This window comes from Thalassophryne amazonica, chromosome 1, assembly GCF_902500255.1.
Source record: "Thalassophryne amazonica chromosome 1, fThaAma1.1, whole genome shotgun sequence".
Lineage (NCBI taxonomy): Eukaryota > Metazoa > Chordata > Actinopteri > Batrachoidiformes > Batrachoididae > Thalassophryne > Thalassophryne amazonica.
In genome coordinates, this window is record NC_047103.1 from 45370777 (window position 1) to 45387055 (window position 16279).

Consider the following 16279-nt stretch of genomic DNA (forward strand, 5'->3'; position numbering starts at 1 on the left):
GGCATAGTAACATACTATGCCAGTATGCTAGCCATACAAAAGGGAAAATAAGTGTGTCTTAAGTCTGGACTTGAACGTCTCTACAGAATCTAACTTTTATTGACGCAGGGAGATCATTCCACAGAACAGGGGCACGATAAGAGAAAGCTCTGTGAACTGGACACGTTTTATTCACCCTATGGACATAAAGTAGTCCTGCATTCCTGTGAATGCAAAGCCCGGGCCGGTATGTAAGGTTTAATTAGATCAGCTAGGTAGGGAGATGCCAGTCCATCAACAATTTTATAGGTTAGAAGTAGAAGCAAAGTTTAGTGCATTTTGAAGACACTTCGTGACATGGGCCCAGTTTCATTAAGCAGTCTAATCTTTTAGTCTACTAAACTTACATAGTCAACTAAGGTTAGTCACCCAACATTAACTGTCTAATCTCCATTTCACAAAGACGGCTAAACTTTTAGATTAGCCATCTAATGTTCTATGTTGGTGTGAAAGGGGCTTAAGCAGCCTTGTGAGTGCCAGTGTCAGGAAATGTGCAAGAGTTTTGTTTACTTCTGGGTTGGACGTCTGTTACAACCATGGCCGAGTTTGGCACACAGTCGACCTGGAGATGTGGATGGTGTCATCGATAACCTGCTGAAAGGTTCCACAGGCATAAAACCTCAGCCTCAGCTCAATCAAAACCTGAAGAAAGGCTGGCAGGGTGTTGTTCCTCCTCGTTGGTGGTTGATGTCTGGAGCTATCATGTCCACGATGAAGAGGATTGTAGGCAGACGGAAGCAGCATCTCTGTTGAACGTCAGTGTCCGTAAACATCTCCAATGGATTATTCCGGTGTTGCAGACCCCCTAAAATTCGGTTCACCCTGCCTTCACTGCGCATGCGTCATCAGCCGTGGTTTACCGATTATCACCTCATTTCTGCTTAAAACTGCACTCCAGTCATCTATCTCAGCGACAGATAATTTCAATTTCAATTTAATCAGCTTATAAAGCACCAAATCACAACAAAAGCCGTCTCAAGGTGCCTCACACAAAACAGTTCCACATAAAAATTAAAATAAATAAATAAAAATTAAAAAATTCAAGTACATAATTAAAAACAGAAGTAAAAGAATAAAACAGATAAAAAAATCAAAACTATTCATAAGAAAGAGAATAAAAAAATAGATTTTAAGTCTTGACTTAAAAATGTCTGAAGCTTTTGTACAACAATCATTTCCACATAAATTCACCATTTGTTGTGTGGGCCGCTGAAGAGGAGGTACTGCTGGCCCACCACCAGATGGCGCCCAGCCACACTGGCACTTTTTGGCCCTTAGAGGGCGCACGGGCTGGTTAGCCTCTCTGACGTCACCAGGTGTGCTCGTTGGCTGTCAGCTGATTGTCATCACTCATCACTACCATTCATAAAAGCCTGGGAAGGACACCATAACTCTGCCGAGTTATCAGCTTACCACGCAGGTAAACCTACTCAGCCGTTTTGTGCCATACGCACATTCATTGTTACTGAAGTCTTTGCAGTTGTGACTTATACTTGCAACTTGTAGCCGAGTTTGTGGAAGTTGGAGGAGTTGGCGTCTCACCTCTGACTTACTAAGTATAACAACTGACACTGCACGTCCTCCAGTTTTTCCTCTGCACTCTGGGAGTATTTGGATTTATTCCTACAAGAGGATTTCTGTGAGTTGCTGACTGTTTGCTGGGTGTTCACACACCCACCCTTAACTTGTTTATGTTCCTGCCAGCAGTACCAGGTCTGACAGCCACGAGCGGTGGGCACCTGGGGGAATCAGGACTTGGCGGCTCTGGTGTGTTGCAGGTCTCCGTTGACGGTGGAACTTAGTGGGTTCTGGCTCTCCTCTGGATAGGCATCTCCTACCCTCGGGCCTGCCCACGCGTCACCCTTTTGATTACTGATTGACTGAAGCATATTTGGTTTTTGTTTGCACATTTGCATAATAAATTGTCATTTATTTGACCTCCTATTGGCTGTCAAGTGGTGGTACATAATAGGCCGCATTTTTGGGGTAAGACACTAAAGTTTTGTCGACTAAAATAACATTAGTCTCCTCTGTAGCAGGCTAAAAACTTTAGTTGGCTAACACAAAACTTTAGCCGACGAAGTGCTTTGTGCAATGACTAATGTCAAAAGATGAGTCAACTAAGTGGATTTAGTTGACTAAACAAGCTTAGGCCGCTTCACAAAACCAGGCCCTGCTATTTATTAGCATTGCTGAAAATGTCTACAGTATGACCCCTTTAAATATACAGAGAAACAAATGGCAGTTACTATATGTGCAAAGTCAATGCTGGATCCTTTCTGACACTTCAGTGCCGTCCAGCAGAGGGGGTGTTTACTGTGTGAATACTAACCACCGCTCTTTCACTCGTCTTATTTGACTACTGCAGCGGAGATGGAGCAACAGCAGATGTGTCAGAGATTTCGGATCTATCAGTGTTCTCTCTCAAAGAATTTGCGGTTTCGTCCACAGATCAGTTTCACAATATTCAGCTCTGATTAATGTTTGCCTCAGCGGCTCGTCTCAGAATGTAAAGGCGGCTGCCTCGACTGTCCAGAAGCAGCATGAGTAATGAGTCTAACCACTGAAGCGAGGATGAGCAAGATCATTGATCGTACATACGCGAAGAGACACAGACAAAAAAGGAGACAAGAGGACCAGATGGAGGAAGGGATGCAGAGACGGACCTGGACTCTGCTTATTTCTTTTCTGCTGAATCACTACAACATTTGAAGATTGAATAGACAACAGCCACTCATCTCTGCTCCATAACGGGCCCAGATCCAAGCCGGTTAGAGACATGGACATGGGGGAGGGCAGCGGAGAGGATATATGCGTGTGTGTGTGTGTGTGTGTGTGTGTGTGTGTGTGTGTGTGTGTGTGTGTGTGTGAGTGAGGGAGGGAGGGTATTTGTTTTAAGGCCCTCTGCTGAAGCTGGGTTCATTTCAGCAGGCTTGACTTTTCTGGGTTATATCATCTGCCACTTGTTGATGATTACGCTGCAGACATGATCCAGTGTTTCCTTTACACACACTCATACTGCTGCATGTCGTCACGGTGTATTATGATGTAAACACAGCTGCCTTAACGGATGCTTTCAAGGAGTCGGCACACTTCACCCAGTGTGCTCATTTTAAATCTGAAACATAAATGTCCAACTCTGAAGACTCGACAGACGGGTCTTGTGTAGTGACTGGCCAGGTGTGCAGTGACATCAGCAGATTGGATGCAGACTTTTCCTGCCAAGCTTGTAAGATCTTTATGCACATTCTTGGACTAGAATTTCAAAATCAATACCAATCCCCAGAAAAATACTCAATGCATGCACGATACTATTTTTGATAGCATCAATGACAACACCAAAGGAGTGACAAAGTGGCAGGGTGGCCAAGTGGTTAATGTGCTTGGTTTCAGTGTGGAAGGTTCCTGGTTCAAACCCCACTCCTGCCACGTTTCTACGTGCACTGTGGAGTGGCTGGACCTTCCTCGTAGAGGCACGCCTCACCGAGTCTCCTCACACTTTCACCTGAAGCCAGATCTGCCGTTTTCCAATGACATCACGTTGCCTCGCTTCAGGTACAAACATATCTGCAGCCTTCTGAAAACAATGTCTGTGTGTCGCTTTCTGTTCGCTCTCTTTCATTCCCAAGTGATTTTAATTCACAGCGTTGCCTCGGCCCATTTCTGGAAACACTTCATCAAAACACTGGCTCCTATTTTGTGTTTTCTGCTTGTTTTTTTTTAATCTTGTAAAATTCATCCCACTCCGTTGTTAAAGGTAACAGTACAATGTTCCGTGCGCCCCCGTGTTATTGATGTGAACATGTGTGGCTGTGCACTGCTGGTATGTGACTGGAAGGGGTGTGTCTACAGCAGCAGGGTGTGTGTACATTTTGTTCCCTGTTTGCTTTTCCGTAGCAGAGCAGGAATGTTTCTGCATCTGGAATTGTGTTGAAAGTTGTTCTGTGAGTCTGTTAAAGTCGTTTTGCTTCATTTAGCGTACTGTAAACAAATGGATGTTTCAGCTTTATGATTTTTCAGACATCTGTGGCTTCCTGGGTTGACGTGCACTCATGTCAGGAGTGAAAGCACATGAGCACCTACACAAACAATGGACACACAGTCACGCGTAATAAGATACGATCAGCTGATGTTAAGGCTCACCTGAGCTGAAGTGGGTCACCTGGTCCGGAGAGGAAATGTAAGTGAGGATACGGGATGGATAACCCAAACAAAATAGAGCCGGACAATATTTATGACATCCACCAAGGAGGAGGACACAATAAAATTATCGGCGCTTATTTGTCTTTCTGTCTGTCTGTTAGCAGGATTACTGTATGTCAAAACTACTTCATAGATTCTCACCAAATTTGCACCACAGATAGATATTAGGCCATAGAAGACTCCACTAAATTTCGGAGGTGATCCAGATCCGGATTCTGAATCAGGATTTCAATTGGAACACTTCACTTTGTCAGATTTTGAGGATTACATCAAAACTACTTAATGGATTTTCACCAAATTTTCATCACACACTGACGTTAAGCCTTAGAAGACTCCATTAAATTTTGGAGGTGATCTGGATCAGGATTTCACTTTGTAGACTTCTAAGGATTACATCAAAAATACTTCACAGGTACAACATCACAATGTAAAACCAACATCAGGAACACACTATTTTGTTTCAGCTTGTGAATTAAATATCAGATTGCAACATCTTGATCAGTCGAACCATCATGGATCAGTATGCAATTATTGCATTGTGTTGTGGAATCCAGACCCAGGTAAAGTCTGGGTCACGATGTAAATCGCATATCTTTTATTTTGTGCCCTCGTCAACCCTCTCTGATTGCTGTTGTTGTTATTGTAATGGCATGCTATCATTCAAATTGCATATCATTATTATCACTGGTGCTGTTGTCATCACTGTTGTGTTATTGTGAGGACTGTTGCAATTAAATACAACACATTGTGATTTGATAATTCATGAAATGTCACATTTGCATTACATTTTAAGCTCCCAAAAGATATAGCTCCGCAATAAGAAATATCACACAAAACATTAGAAAGATTTAGGGCCCTATCTTGCCCGTTACACAGCGTGTAAACTGAGGACAAATGTGAGCACAGCACATAAAGTGGTTGGGTTTATTCAGTTCATATTATGCTTCTCGTGTCAAACTGAAGTGTACGGTTCACAGTGTTGTGATTATGAAGCCATGCAGTCAAAAGGCATGGAGAGGATTCACTTGAGGAAACAGATCTGCAAGAACAGGGAAATTCAGACAGCTAGCAAAACAGACATAATGCTGGAAGTTGCTGTGAGAGTTGAATAAACACTTGTTTGAAAATTTAGCCCAATTCAGTTCATTTATACAATGCCAAATCACAACGTTAAGTTATGGTCGCACCTTATCCACTCAGCAGAGCAAACACTTTAGACAAAATCATTGTGCTGTTTATGTTTTGTTTTTTAAATTGTAGTAAGAACCCATCAGCAGGCCACAGTCAGATGGGTGACCATCTCATGTGGCCAATAAAAAAATCAAGTAAACAAAGTACAACAATGAACTGTCAAACATGCAGAGACACATATGGTGGAATGAGGCATCCAGGCATGTTCAGTGGTAACAATAACCAGTAATCAAACACGTGTTGAAGATCATAGACCAGTGGAAGAAGAAGAAGAAGAGGATCATCTTTAACGTGGATAGCCAATCAAAGCGTGAAGCTTGTTTTCAGAAGGGCCCACGGCACGTCTCTCACTCCTCCCCAGCACTATTGTTGAGAGTGCCAGTTGGGAGCATGGCTGCAATCAGGAAGTGAACGCGGACTGCTGTCATCCCAGTCCAACGTGCAAACCATTACGCTGCCACCTCCCTAAAATTGTGTCCTTTAACGCCTGATACGAAGCTGTATGATAAAGTGTCAACTGGACTTTGAGACAGACTTCACTAACGCTGATGGACTCCCCAACGCAGTATGGTTCAAGGTTGGAGTCATTTGTCTGTCTTGAATGAATTGGAGACTCGGCTCCGCACCGTGAAAAATTCTACAGCTAGCCAGACCCCTGCAGTCGGTGTGGACCAAGGTAGCTTAGCCGCCGTTAGTTTCCCTCTGGCAGATCCCGAGCAGCCGGGAAAGCAGGCTGACTGGGTGACTGTGAGGGGGAAGCGTAGTTCTAAACAGAAGCCCCGTGTACACCGCCAACCCGTTCACATTTCTAACTGTTTTTCCCCACTCGATGACACACCCGCCGAGGATCAAACTCTGGTTATTGGCGACTCTGTTTTGAGAAATGTGAAGTTAGCGACACCAGCAACCATAGTCAATTGTCTTCCGGGGGCCAGAGCAGGCGACATTGAAGGAAATTTGAAACGGCTGGCTAAGGCTAAGCGTAAATTTGGTAAGATTGTAATTCACGTCGGCAGTAATGACACCCGGTTACGCCAATCGGAGGTCACTAAAATTAACATTGAATCGGTTGGACTCTGTAGTTTTCTCTGGGCCCCTCCCCAATTGGACCGGGAGTGACATGTTTAGCCGCATGTTCTCCTTGAATTGCTGGCTGTCTGAGTGGTGTCCAAAAAATGAGGTGGGCTTCATAGATAATTGGCAAAGCTTCTGGGGAAAACCTGGTCTTGTTAGGAGAGACGGCATCCATCCCACTTTGGATGGAGCAGCTCTCATTTCTAGAAATCTGGCCAATTTTCTTAAATCCTCCAAACCGTGACTATCCAGGGTTGGGACCAGGAAGCAGAGTTGTAGTCTTACACACCTCTCTGCAGCTTCTCTCCCCCTGCCATCCCCTCATTACCCCATCCCCGTAGAGACGGTGCCTGCTCCCAGACCACCAATAACCAGCAAAAATCTATTTAAGCATAAAAATTCAAAAAGAAAAAATAATATAGCACCTTCAACTGCACCACAGACTAAAACAGTGGTCTATTAAACATTAGGTCTCTCTCTTCTAAGTCCCTGTTAGTAAATGATATAATAATTGATCAACATATTGATTTATTCTGCCTTACAGAAACCTGGTTACAGCAGGATGAATATGTTAGTTTAAATGAGTCAACACCCCCGAGTCACACTAACTGCCAGAATGCTCGTAGCACGGGCCGAGGCGGAGGATTAGCAGCAATCTTCCATTCCATCTTATTAATTAATCAAAAACCCAGACAGAGCTTTAATTCATTTGAAAGCTTGACTCTTAGTCTTGTCCATCAAAACTGGAAGTCCCAAAAACCAGTTTTATTTGTTATTATCTATTGTCCACCTGGTCGTTACTGAGAGTTTCTCTGTGAATTTTCAGACCTTTTGTCTGACTTAGTGCTTAGCTCAGATAAGATAATTATAGTGGGCGATTTTAACATCCACACAGATGCTGAGAATGACAGCCTCAACACTGCATTTAATCTATTATTAGACTCAATTGGCTTTGCTCAAAATGTAAATGAGTCCACCCACCACTTTAATCATATCTTAGATCTTGTTCTGACTTATGGTATGGAAATTGAAGACTTAACAGTATTCCCTGAAAACTCCCTTCTGTCTGATCATTTCTTAATAACATTTACATTTACTCTGATGGACTACCCAGCAGTGGGGATTAAATTTCATTACACTAGAAGTCTTTCAGAAAGCGCTGTAACTAGGTTTAAGGATATGATTCCTTCTTTATGTTCTCTAATGCCATATACCAACACAGTGCAGAGTAGCTACCTAAACTCTATAAGTGAGATAGAGTATCTCGTCAATAGTTTTACATCCTCATTGAAGACAACTTTGGATGCTGTAGCTCCTCTGAAAAAGAGAGCTTTAAATCAGAAGTGCCTGACTCCGTGGTATAACTCACAAACTCGCAGCTTAAAGCAGATAACCCGTAAGTTGGAGAGGAAATGGCGTCTCACTAATTTAGAAGATCTTCACTTAGCCTGGAAAAAGAGTCTGTTGCTCTATAAAAAAAAAAGCCCTCCGTAAAGCTAGGACATCTTACTACTCATCACTAATTGAAGAAAATAAGAACAACCCCAGGTTTCTTTTCAGCACTGTAGCCAGGCTGACAAAGAGTCAGAGCTCTATTGAGCCGAGTATTCCTTTAACTTTAACTAGTAATGACTTCATGACTTTCTTTGCTAATAAAATTTTAACTATTAGAGACAAAATTACTCATAACCATCCCAAAGACGTATCGTTATCTTTGGCTGCTTTCAGTGATGCTGGTATTTGGTTAGACTCTTTCTCTCCGATTGTTCTGTCTGAGTTATTTTCATTAGTTACTTCATCCAAACCATCAACATGTCTATTAGACCCCATTCCTACCAGGCTGCTCAAGGAAGCCCTACCATTATTTAATGCTTCGATCTTAAATATGATCAATCTATCTTTATTAGTTGGCTAAGTACCACAGGCTTTTAAGGTGGCAGTAATTAAACCATTACTTAAAAAGCCATCACTTGACCCAGCTATCTTAGCTAATTATAGGCCAATCTCCAACCTTCCTTTTCTCTCAAAAATTCTTGAAAGGGTAGTTGTAAAACAGCTAACTGATCATCTGCAGAGGAATGGTCTATTTGAAGAGTTTCAGTCAGGTTTTAGAATTCATCATAGTACAGAAACAGCATTAGTGAAGGTTACAAATGATCTTCTTATGGCCTCAGACAGTGGACTCATCTCTGTGCTTGTTCTGTTAGACCTCAGTGCTGCTTTTGATACTGTTGACCATAAAATTTTATTACAGAGATTAGAGCATGCCATAGGTATTAAAGGCACTGCGCTCCGGTGGTTTGAATCATATTTATCTAATAGATTACAATTTGTTCATGTAAATGGGGAATCTTCTTCACAGACTAAGGTTAATTATGGAGTTCCACAAGGTTCTGTGCTAGGACCAATTTTATTCACTTTATACATGCTTCCCTTAGGCAGTATTATTAGACGGCATTGCTTAAATTTTCAATGTTATGCAGATGATACCCAGCTTTATCTATCCATGAAGCCAGAGGACACACACCAATTAGCTAAACTGCAGGATTGTTTTACAGACATAAAGACATGGATGACCTCTAATTTCCTGCTTTTAAACTCAGATAAAACTGAAGTTATTGTACTTGGCCCCACAAATCTTAGAAACATGGTGTCTAACCAGATCCTTACTCTGGATGGCATTACCCTGACTTCTAGTAATACTGTGAGAAATCTTGGAGTCATTTTTCATCAGGATATGTCATTCAAAGCGCATATTAAACAAATATGTAGGACTGCTTTTTTTGCATTTACGCAATATCTCTAAAATTAGAAAGGTCTTGTCTCAGAGTGATGCTGAAAAACTAATTCATGCATTTATTTCCTCTAGGCTGGACTATTGTAATTCATTATTATCAGGTTGTCCTAAAAGTTCCCTGAAAAGCCTTCAGTTAATTTAAAATGCTGCAGCTAGAGTACTAGCGGGGACTAGAAGGAGAGAGCATATCTCACCCATATTGGCCTCTCTTCATTGGCTTCCTGTTAATTCTAGAATAGAATTTAAAATTCTTCTTCTTACTTATAAGGTTTTGAATAATCAGGTCCCATCTTATCTTAGGGACCTCATAGTACCATATCACCCCAATAGAGCGCTTCGCTCTCAGACTGCAGGCTTACTTGTAGTTCCTAGGGTTTGTAAGAGTAGAATGGGAGGCAGAGCCTTCAGCTTTCAGGCTCCTCTCCTGTGGAACCAGCTCCCAATTCAGATCAGGGAGACAGACACCCTCTCTACTTTTAAGATTAGGCTTAAAACTTTCCTTTTTGCTAAAGCTTATAGTTAGGGCTGGATCAGGTGACCCTGAACTATCCCTTAGTTATGCTGCTATAGACTTAGACTGCTGGGGGGTTCCCATGATGCACTGAGTGTTTCTTTCTCTTTTTGCTCTGTATTCACCACTCTGCATTTAATCATTAGTGATTGATCTCTACTCCCCTCCACAGCATGTCTTTTTCCTGGTTCTCTCCCTCAGCCCCAACCAGTCCCAGCAGAAGACTGTCCCTCCCTGAGCCTGGTTCTGCTGGAGGTTTCTTCCTGTTAAAAGGGAGTTTTTCCTTCCCACTGTCGCCAAGTGCTTGCTCACAGGGGGTCGTTTTGACCGTTGGGGTTTTTACGTAATTATTGTATGGCCTTGCCTTACAATATAAAGCGCCTTGGGGCAACTGTTTGTTGTGATTTGGCGCTATATAAATAAAATTGATTGATTGATTGATTGAACTGCCGTGAGCTCTGTCTGTGCACTGTCCCGCTGTTGGAGTGAGTTTCTTTGTCTGTTACAAGGTTGGAATGTGTGATTTGTGTTTGTCATACATTTTTATACCAAAGCATGGGTTGTTATGGGTCGTGATGTATTATAAGCAGATGTGTTTTCATTCCCATAATTTTAATTTTAATGTCTGGGCCCCTGTAAAAAAAAAACAGAATCCTTCCTCTTTGTCTCCAGAAAAAAATAAAAAACCACCAGTTGCCCAAGAAAAGAGGCATTAAAATATTTTACAAACCAGAGTGATTAGTGAGTAAAATTTTGTTTTTTCCTTTATTTTGTTATATATTTTGTGTTCATTTCAGTTTCATATTCATATTTGCAATATTGTGCATCACAGTGTGCAAAGTGTATATGTGGTGAACCCACTTTTGTAAGGTGCATCTCAGTGCTGCACTTTTAAGATATTACAAAGTCACTTTTGTTGACTTAAATCCAACTTTTAGGTGGTGTCTTGTGATGCGTGATAGGATGGTGATGGTGTGAGGTAGGGGCTTAGTTGTTAAAAGTAGGGGTATAATGTTCACCTTCCTCATGATTCAGTTCAAATCATAGTACCCGCTTGAGGATCTACAGTTTCCACATGCTGAACATTGTTAATTCTACCTGGTTCTGATTGTAATTCTGTCCCTTACAAAGTACAAGGTCAAACTATTTTGCACTTTAAATCTATTCAAAGTCACAGTGGAAAAACAGGCCTGGATTCTGAAGAACTCTCTCGCAGGAAATACCTCTGTTGGGAACCTCGAACAATGGACTAAAACAATTTTTATAAAGTAAAACATGGGCGTGACAAAGGTGGACCTTATTTAGCAAAATCCTTCCCTTATTGACCCTCGCGGGCATTCAAGGGAGGTCCTTCCCCCTGCCCATAACCCGCGTGATAATGGGACATATGATTTATATTGTAACTTGAATCTCTTTGTTCTAAGTGATAAAATAATAGAATATAATCATTAAGTGAAGTAATTACTTAATACCAAAACAAATAGCAAAGAAAACAAAATAACAGATAAACACAAATATATCTAACAACATTCTGCCTGAAGTTTTTACAACCCCAAATCCAATGAAGTTGGGATGTTGTGTGAAAAGAAAAAAACAAAAACAAAAACTGAATACAATGACTTGCAAATCCTCTTCAACCTATATTAAATTGAATACACCACAAAGACAAGATATTTAATGTTCAAACTGATAAACTTTATTGTTTTGTGCAAATATTTGCTCATTTTGAAATGGATACCTGCAACACATTTCAAAAAAGCTGGGACAGTAGTATGTTTATCACTGTGTTACATCACCTTTCCTTCTAACAACACTCAATAAGTGTTTTGGAACTGAGGACACTAATTGTGAGTGTCATGATTGGGTATAAAAGGAGTTTCCCCAAAAGGCTCAGCCGTTCACAAACAAAGATGGGGGGAGGATCACCACTTTGTGAACAATTGCGTAAAAAACATAGTCCAACAGTTTAAGAACAATGTTTCTCAACGTTCAATTGCAAGGAATTTAGGGATTCCATCATCTACAGTCCATAATATAATCAGAAGATTCTACATGTAAGCGGCTTAAGATTGTTACGAGCGCAAAGTTCAAAAGCCAGCATCTGTGATGTTATGGGGGTGTGTTAGTGCCCCCGGCATGGGCAACTTACACATCTGTGATGGCACCATCAATACTGAAAGGTACATCCAGGTTTTGGAGCAACACATGCTGCCATCCAAGCAACATCTTTTTCAGGGACGTCCCTGCTCATTTTGGCAAGACAATGCCAATGATGTGTGTGGGCCGCCAGAAGAGGAGGTACTGCTGGCCCACCATCAGAGGGCGCCCTGCCTGAAGTGCGGGCTTCAGGCACGAGAGGGCGCTGCCGCCATGGACACAGCCGGAGGTCACCCATCTACTCAACGTCCTCTCACTCCATAAAGACCAGACGTCATCTCCACCTCGTTGCCGAGATATCATACTTCATTGGAGGTAATATCCTCAGCCATTTGTGATTGCAATATTTGTATATTGTGAGTGTTTGCAGGAGTACTGGTACCTCCGTCGGTGAAAGCTGAGAGAGCGTTGAAGGCACTCTTTTCCCCTGAGGAATCTACAGTACTCTGCAGTTATTGAGTGAGAGGTGGAGGTGGCATTCCCACCGCTGTTGTTACTGGGTGTACACACACCTACACTTGACTGTCTTTGTTCTCGCCAGCAGTACCAGATCCGACAGTCGGGGACGGTGATCACCTGGGAATTCGGGACTTGGCGGCTCCAGTATTCACCAGGTTCTGTGGCGGCGGAAATCGTGTGGTTCCGGCTCTTCTCAGGACAGACGTCTTCTATCCTCGAGCCTGCCCACACGTCACCTTTGTGGATTGACTGTAATTATATTCTGAGATTGTCTGTATGTTCGTTGTGCACATTTCACAACATTAAATTGTTACCTTTTGGCTCATCTATTGGCCGTTCATTTGCGCCCCCTGTTGTGGGTTCGTGTCACTACACTTTCACAACAGCCAAGCCACATTCTGCATGTGTTACGACAGTGTGGCTTTGTAGTAAAAGAATGCAGGTACTAAACTGGCCTGCCTGCAGTCCAGACCTGTCGGCCAGTGAAAATGTGTGGCGCATTATGAAGCACAAAATACGACAACGGAGACCCCGGACTGTTGAACAACTGAAGTCGTACATCAAGCAAGAATGGGAAAGAATTCCACCTACAAAGCTTCAAGAATTCGTGTTCTCAGTTCCCAAATGCTTATTGAGTGTTGTTAGAAGGAAAGGTGATGTAACAAAGTGGTAAACATACCACTGTTCCAGCTTTTTTGAAATGTGTTGCAAGCATCCATTTAAAAATGCGCAAATATTTGCACAAAAACAATAAAGTTTATCAGTTTGAACATTAAATATCTTGTCTTTGTGGTGTATTCAAATGAATATAGGTTGAAGAGGATTTGCAAATCATTGTATTCTCTTTTTATTTACATTTCACAGAATGTCCCAACTTCATTGAAACTGGGGTTGTACATTGCATTTTGCACAATCACTTTTAAAAACAAACATTTGAACATATTAACACTATACTATACTATATCAACACTATAACTGAGAGTCAATACTGCAGACCTCACAATTTTTTAAAATGTACACAGCCCATAGTTTACTAGATCCAAGATATTGCAGTTTTTCGGTTTCACTGGCTTTTGTTAACCCTTAACTGGCCACAGTGTATTTCATGGTAATGTTTCAGCAGTATTTACCACATCGTATTTATTTGTAATACCACAATAAGCTATTCACACCTGTTGCAGAGAATCATAAGCCCAAAAATCTGTCATTGGACACAGATGGTTTTAACGGTTTTGAAAGAACTGTGCAGTTTCAGTAATAAGAAGCTTTGCCAAAGATGGATCTCAGTTATGAAGACAACTCCCGTGATGCACAGACAGTGTAGATTTATTTGTTGCTCTGCCAACACCTTATTACAGCGATAGCTGAGGCTCATTCTTTGTAGAGTAATTCCAATATGACTCAATAACAGTAACAGTGCAATAACAACACTATGACTGAAATTATTAAAGGAACAGATAAACTTAGCGTAATTTTGTTGTCCGCACAATTACAAGTGACAGCAATACCTTAAAGGAGCTGTGCACCAGGGTTTCATCCAGGTCGATCACCACACAGTTCCTGCCGTAGTCTGATATGCTGACATCTGGAAGCAGGAACTGGGCTGGAGGCTTCAGGGATGACACACAGACATACAGACATTATAGTTAACACTTACTTAAAGTCATATTTACACAACAATTCTTTAGCTGCCGTATACATGTACAACTCCAAATCCGAAAAAGCTGAAAAGGTTTGTAAGATGCAATTTTTAAGAAAAAAATTGTAGTGATTCTTAAATTTATTTGGACCTCAATTTCATTCCAAATCATATCCAATCAACTGAATTTACCCCAGGTGGTCTCCAATTAAGCTATAGAAACATCTCAAGGATGATCAGTGGAAACAGGATGCACCTGAGCTCAATTTTGAGCTTCATGCAAATGTGAATACTTATGTACATGTGATTTCTTAGTTTGATTTAGTATTATTAAATTTACAAAAATCTAAAAAAAAAAAAGTTTTCACATTGTCATTATGGGGTATTGTGTGTAGAATGTTGAGGAAAAAAATAAATTTCATCCATTTTGGAATAAGGCTGTAAAAAACTGTGGAAAAAGTGAAGTGCTGTGCATACTTTCCGGATGCATTGTATGCTGCTCTAAAAACTCAACATACTTTTCTGCATGAATGTTGCCATCCCAGAAGTGCAAAATGTATCTGGCTTTAAAACGGCAATTACATTTAGTGAGGTAAACATGCTTGGATTTAGCTCTGAACACATATACACACTTCTGACAAGTCTGTACAGTCTGACAGTACAGTCTGTACTGTCAGACTGTACAGACTAGTCTATAAATTCAGTTTTGAGTTAACTGTCTAAGAACCAATTACCACCAACTCACTTTGCACTCCCTCATTTTAATAAAACATGTCTGCACCGCTTTATCCCCCTCTGCACTGCGCGGTTTATGCTGGCACAAAAATAACAAACATGTCAGAGACAAGAAGACGCCAATTAGTAGAAGGGATGCTTGCACTGGTCACTGTGGCTCCTCAAATACTGACAAAATGATCCAAATAACAAAATCAATTCACCAGTAGGAGAAACAGCAGAAATGGGTTCGAGAGAAATCATTGACCATAAACAACTCTTTAAAAAATGAACAAAATAAACTAAATTAACTGTGTGTCCATTGGTGTGGTGTTCTTAAAATGAGGTGTGGTCAGGCACAGTACCGGTGCATTGCCAGTGTGAGGCAGCAGAATGCAGACTGCACTGTAGACCACCAAAAACCTGATCGAGTCGACTGCATAATTGGGATGGCCGTGCACATACCCAAAGATGCATTCGCGCTAAGATTCATCAAAATAAAACAAAACCAAAGAGAAAACAATATTTTAAAACAATATAAAAGTACAAACCAACAGAAAAATATCAGATTCTACAACCCCAATTCCAATGAAGTTGGGACGTTGTGTCAAATGTAAATAAAAGCAGAATACAATGATTTGCAAATCATCTTCAACCTATATTCAACTGAATACACCACAAAGACAAGTTTTTAATCTTCAAACTGATAGACTTTTTTGTTTTTGTGCAAATATTTGCTCATTTTGAAATGGATGCCTGCAACACCTTTCAAAAAAGTTGGGACAGTGACAACAAAAGACTGGGAAGGTTGATGAATGCACAAAGAACACCTAAATGGAAACAGGTGAGTGTCATGATTGGGTATAAAAGAAGGATCCCCAAAAGGCTCAGCCATTCACAAGCAAAGATGAGGCGAGGATCACCACTTTGTGAACAACTGCATGAAAAATAGTCCAACAGTTTAGGAACAACATTTCGTTTCTCAACATTCAATTGCAAGGAATTTAGGGATTCCATCATCTACAGTCTGTAATATAATCAGAAGATTCCGAGAATCTGGAGAACTTTCTACACGTAAGCGGCAAGGCCAAAAACCAACATTGAATGCCCGTGACCTTCAATCCCTCAGGCTGCACTGCATTAAAAACCAACATCATTGTGTAAAGGATCTTACCACGTGGGCTCAGGAACACTTCAGAAAACCACTGTCAGTTAATACAGTTCGTTGCTACGTCTACAAGTGCAAGTTAAAAGGATTTGCAAATCACTGTATTCTGTTTTTATTTACATTTTACACAATGTCCGAACTTCACTGGAATAATGCAATAACACATCACTGCACAAAGACCTTGTTATAATGTTAGAATGTCCAACCTTTCACTGATCGCTGTGCGTAATGGCGCAGGGCACACTGAGTATGTACTAATAGTATATACTCATTGGAGCACCCAGGGGGCTATTCAAACGGGCCAACTAGTAACATATCACTCCTGAA

At 41.2% G+C, this 16279-nt stretch overlaps 1 protein-coding gene across 4 annotated transcripts in view; it reads right to left on the reverse strand.

Moving 5' to 3' along the window:
- Positions 1-16279, reverse strand: part of ctdspla (CTD (carboxy-terminal domain, RNA polymerase II, polypeptide A) small phosphatase-like a) — a 112328-nt gene that overhangs the window by 18273 nt on the left and 77776 nt on the right. For 2 of the 4 annotated variants that reach the window (XM_034168944.1, XM_034168952.1), the window contains one exon: positions 13925-14041. In XM_034168944.1, coding sequence (XP_034024835.1) covers positions 13925-14041 — 117 coding nt within the window. The remainder of the gene's footprint in view (positions 1-13924; positions 14042-16279) is intronic. The other 2 variants (XM_034168948.1, XM_034168957.1) reach the window with 1 other exon arrangement.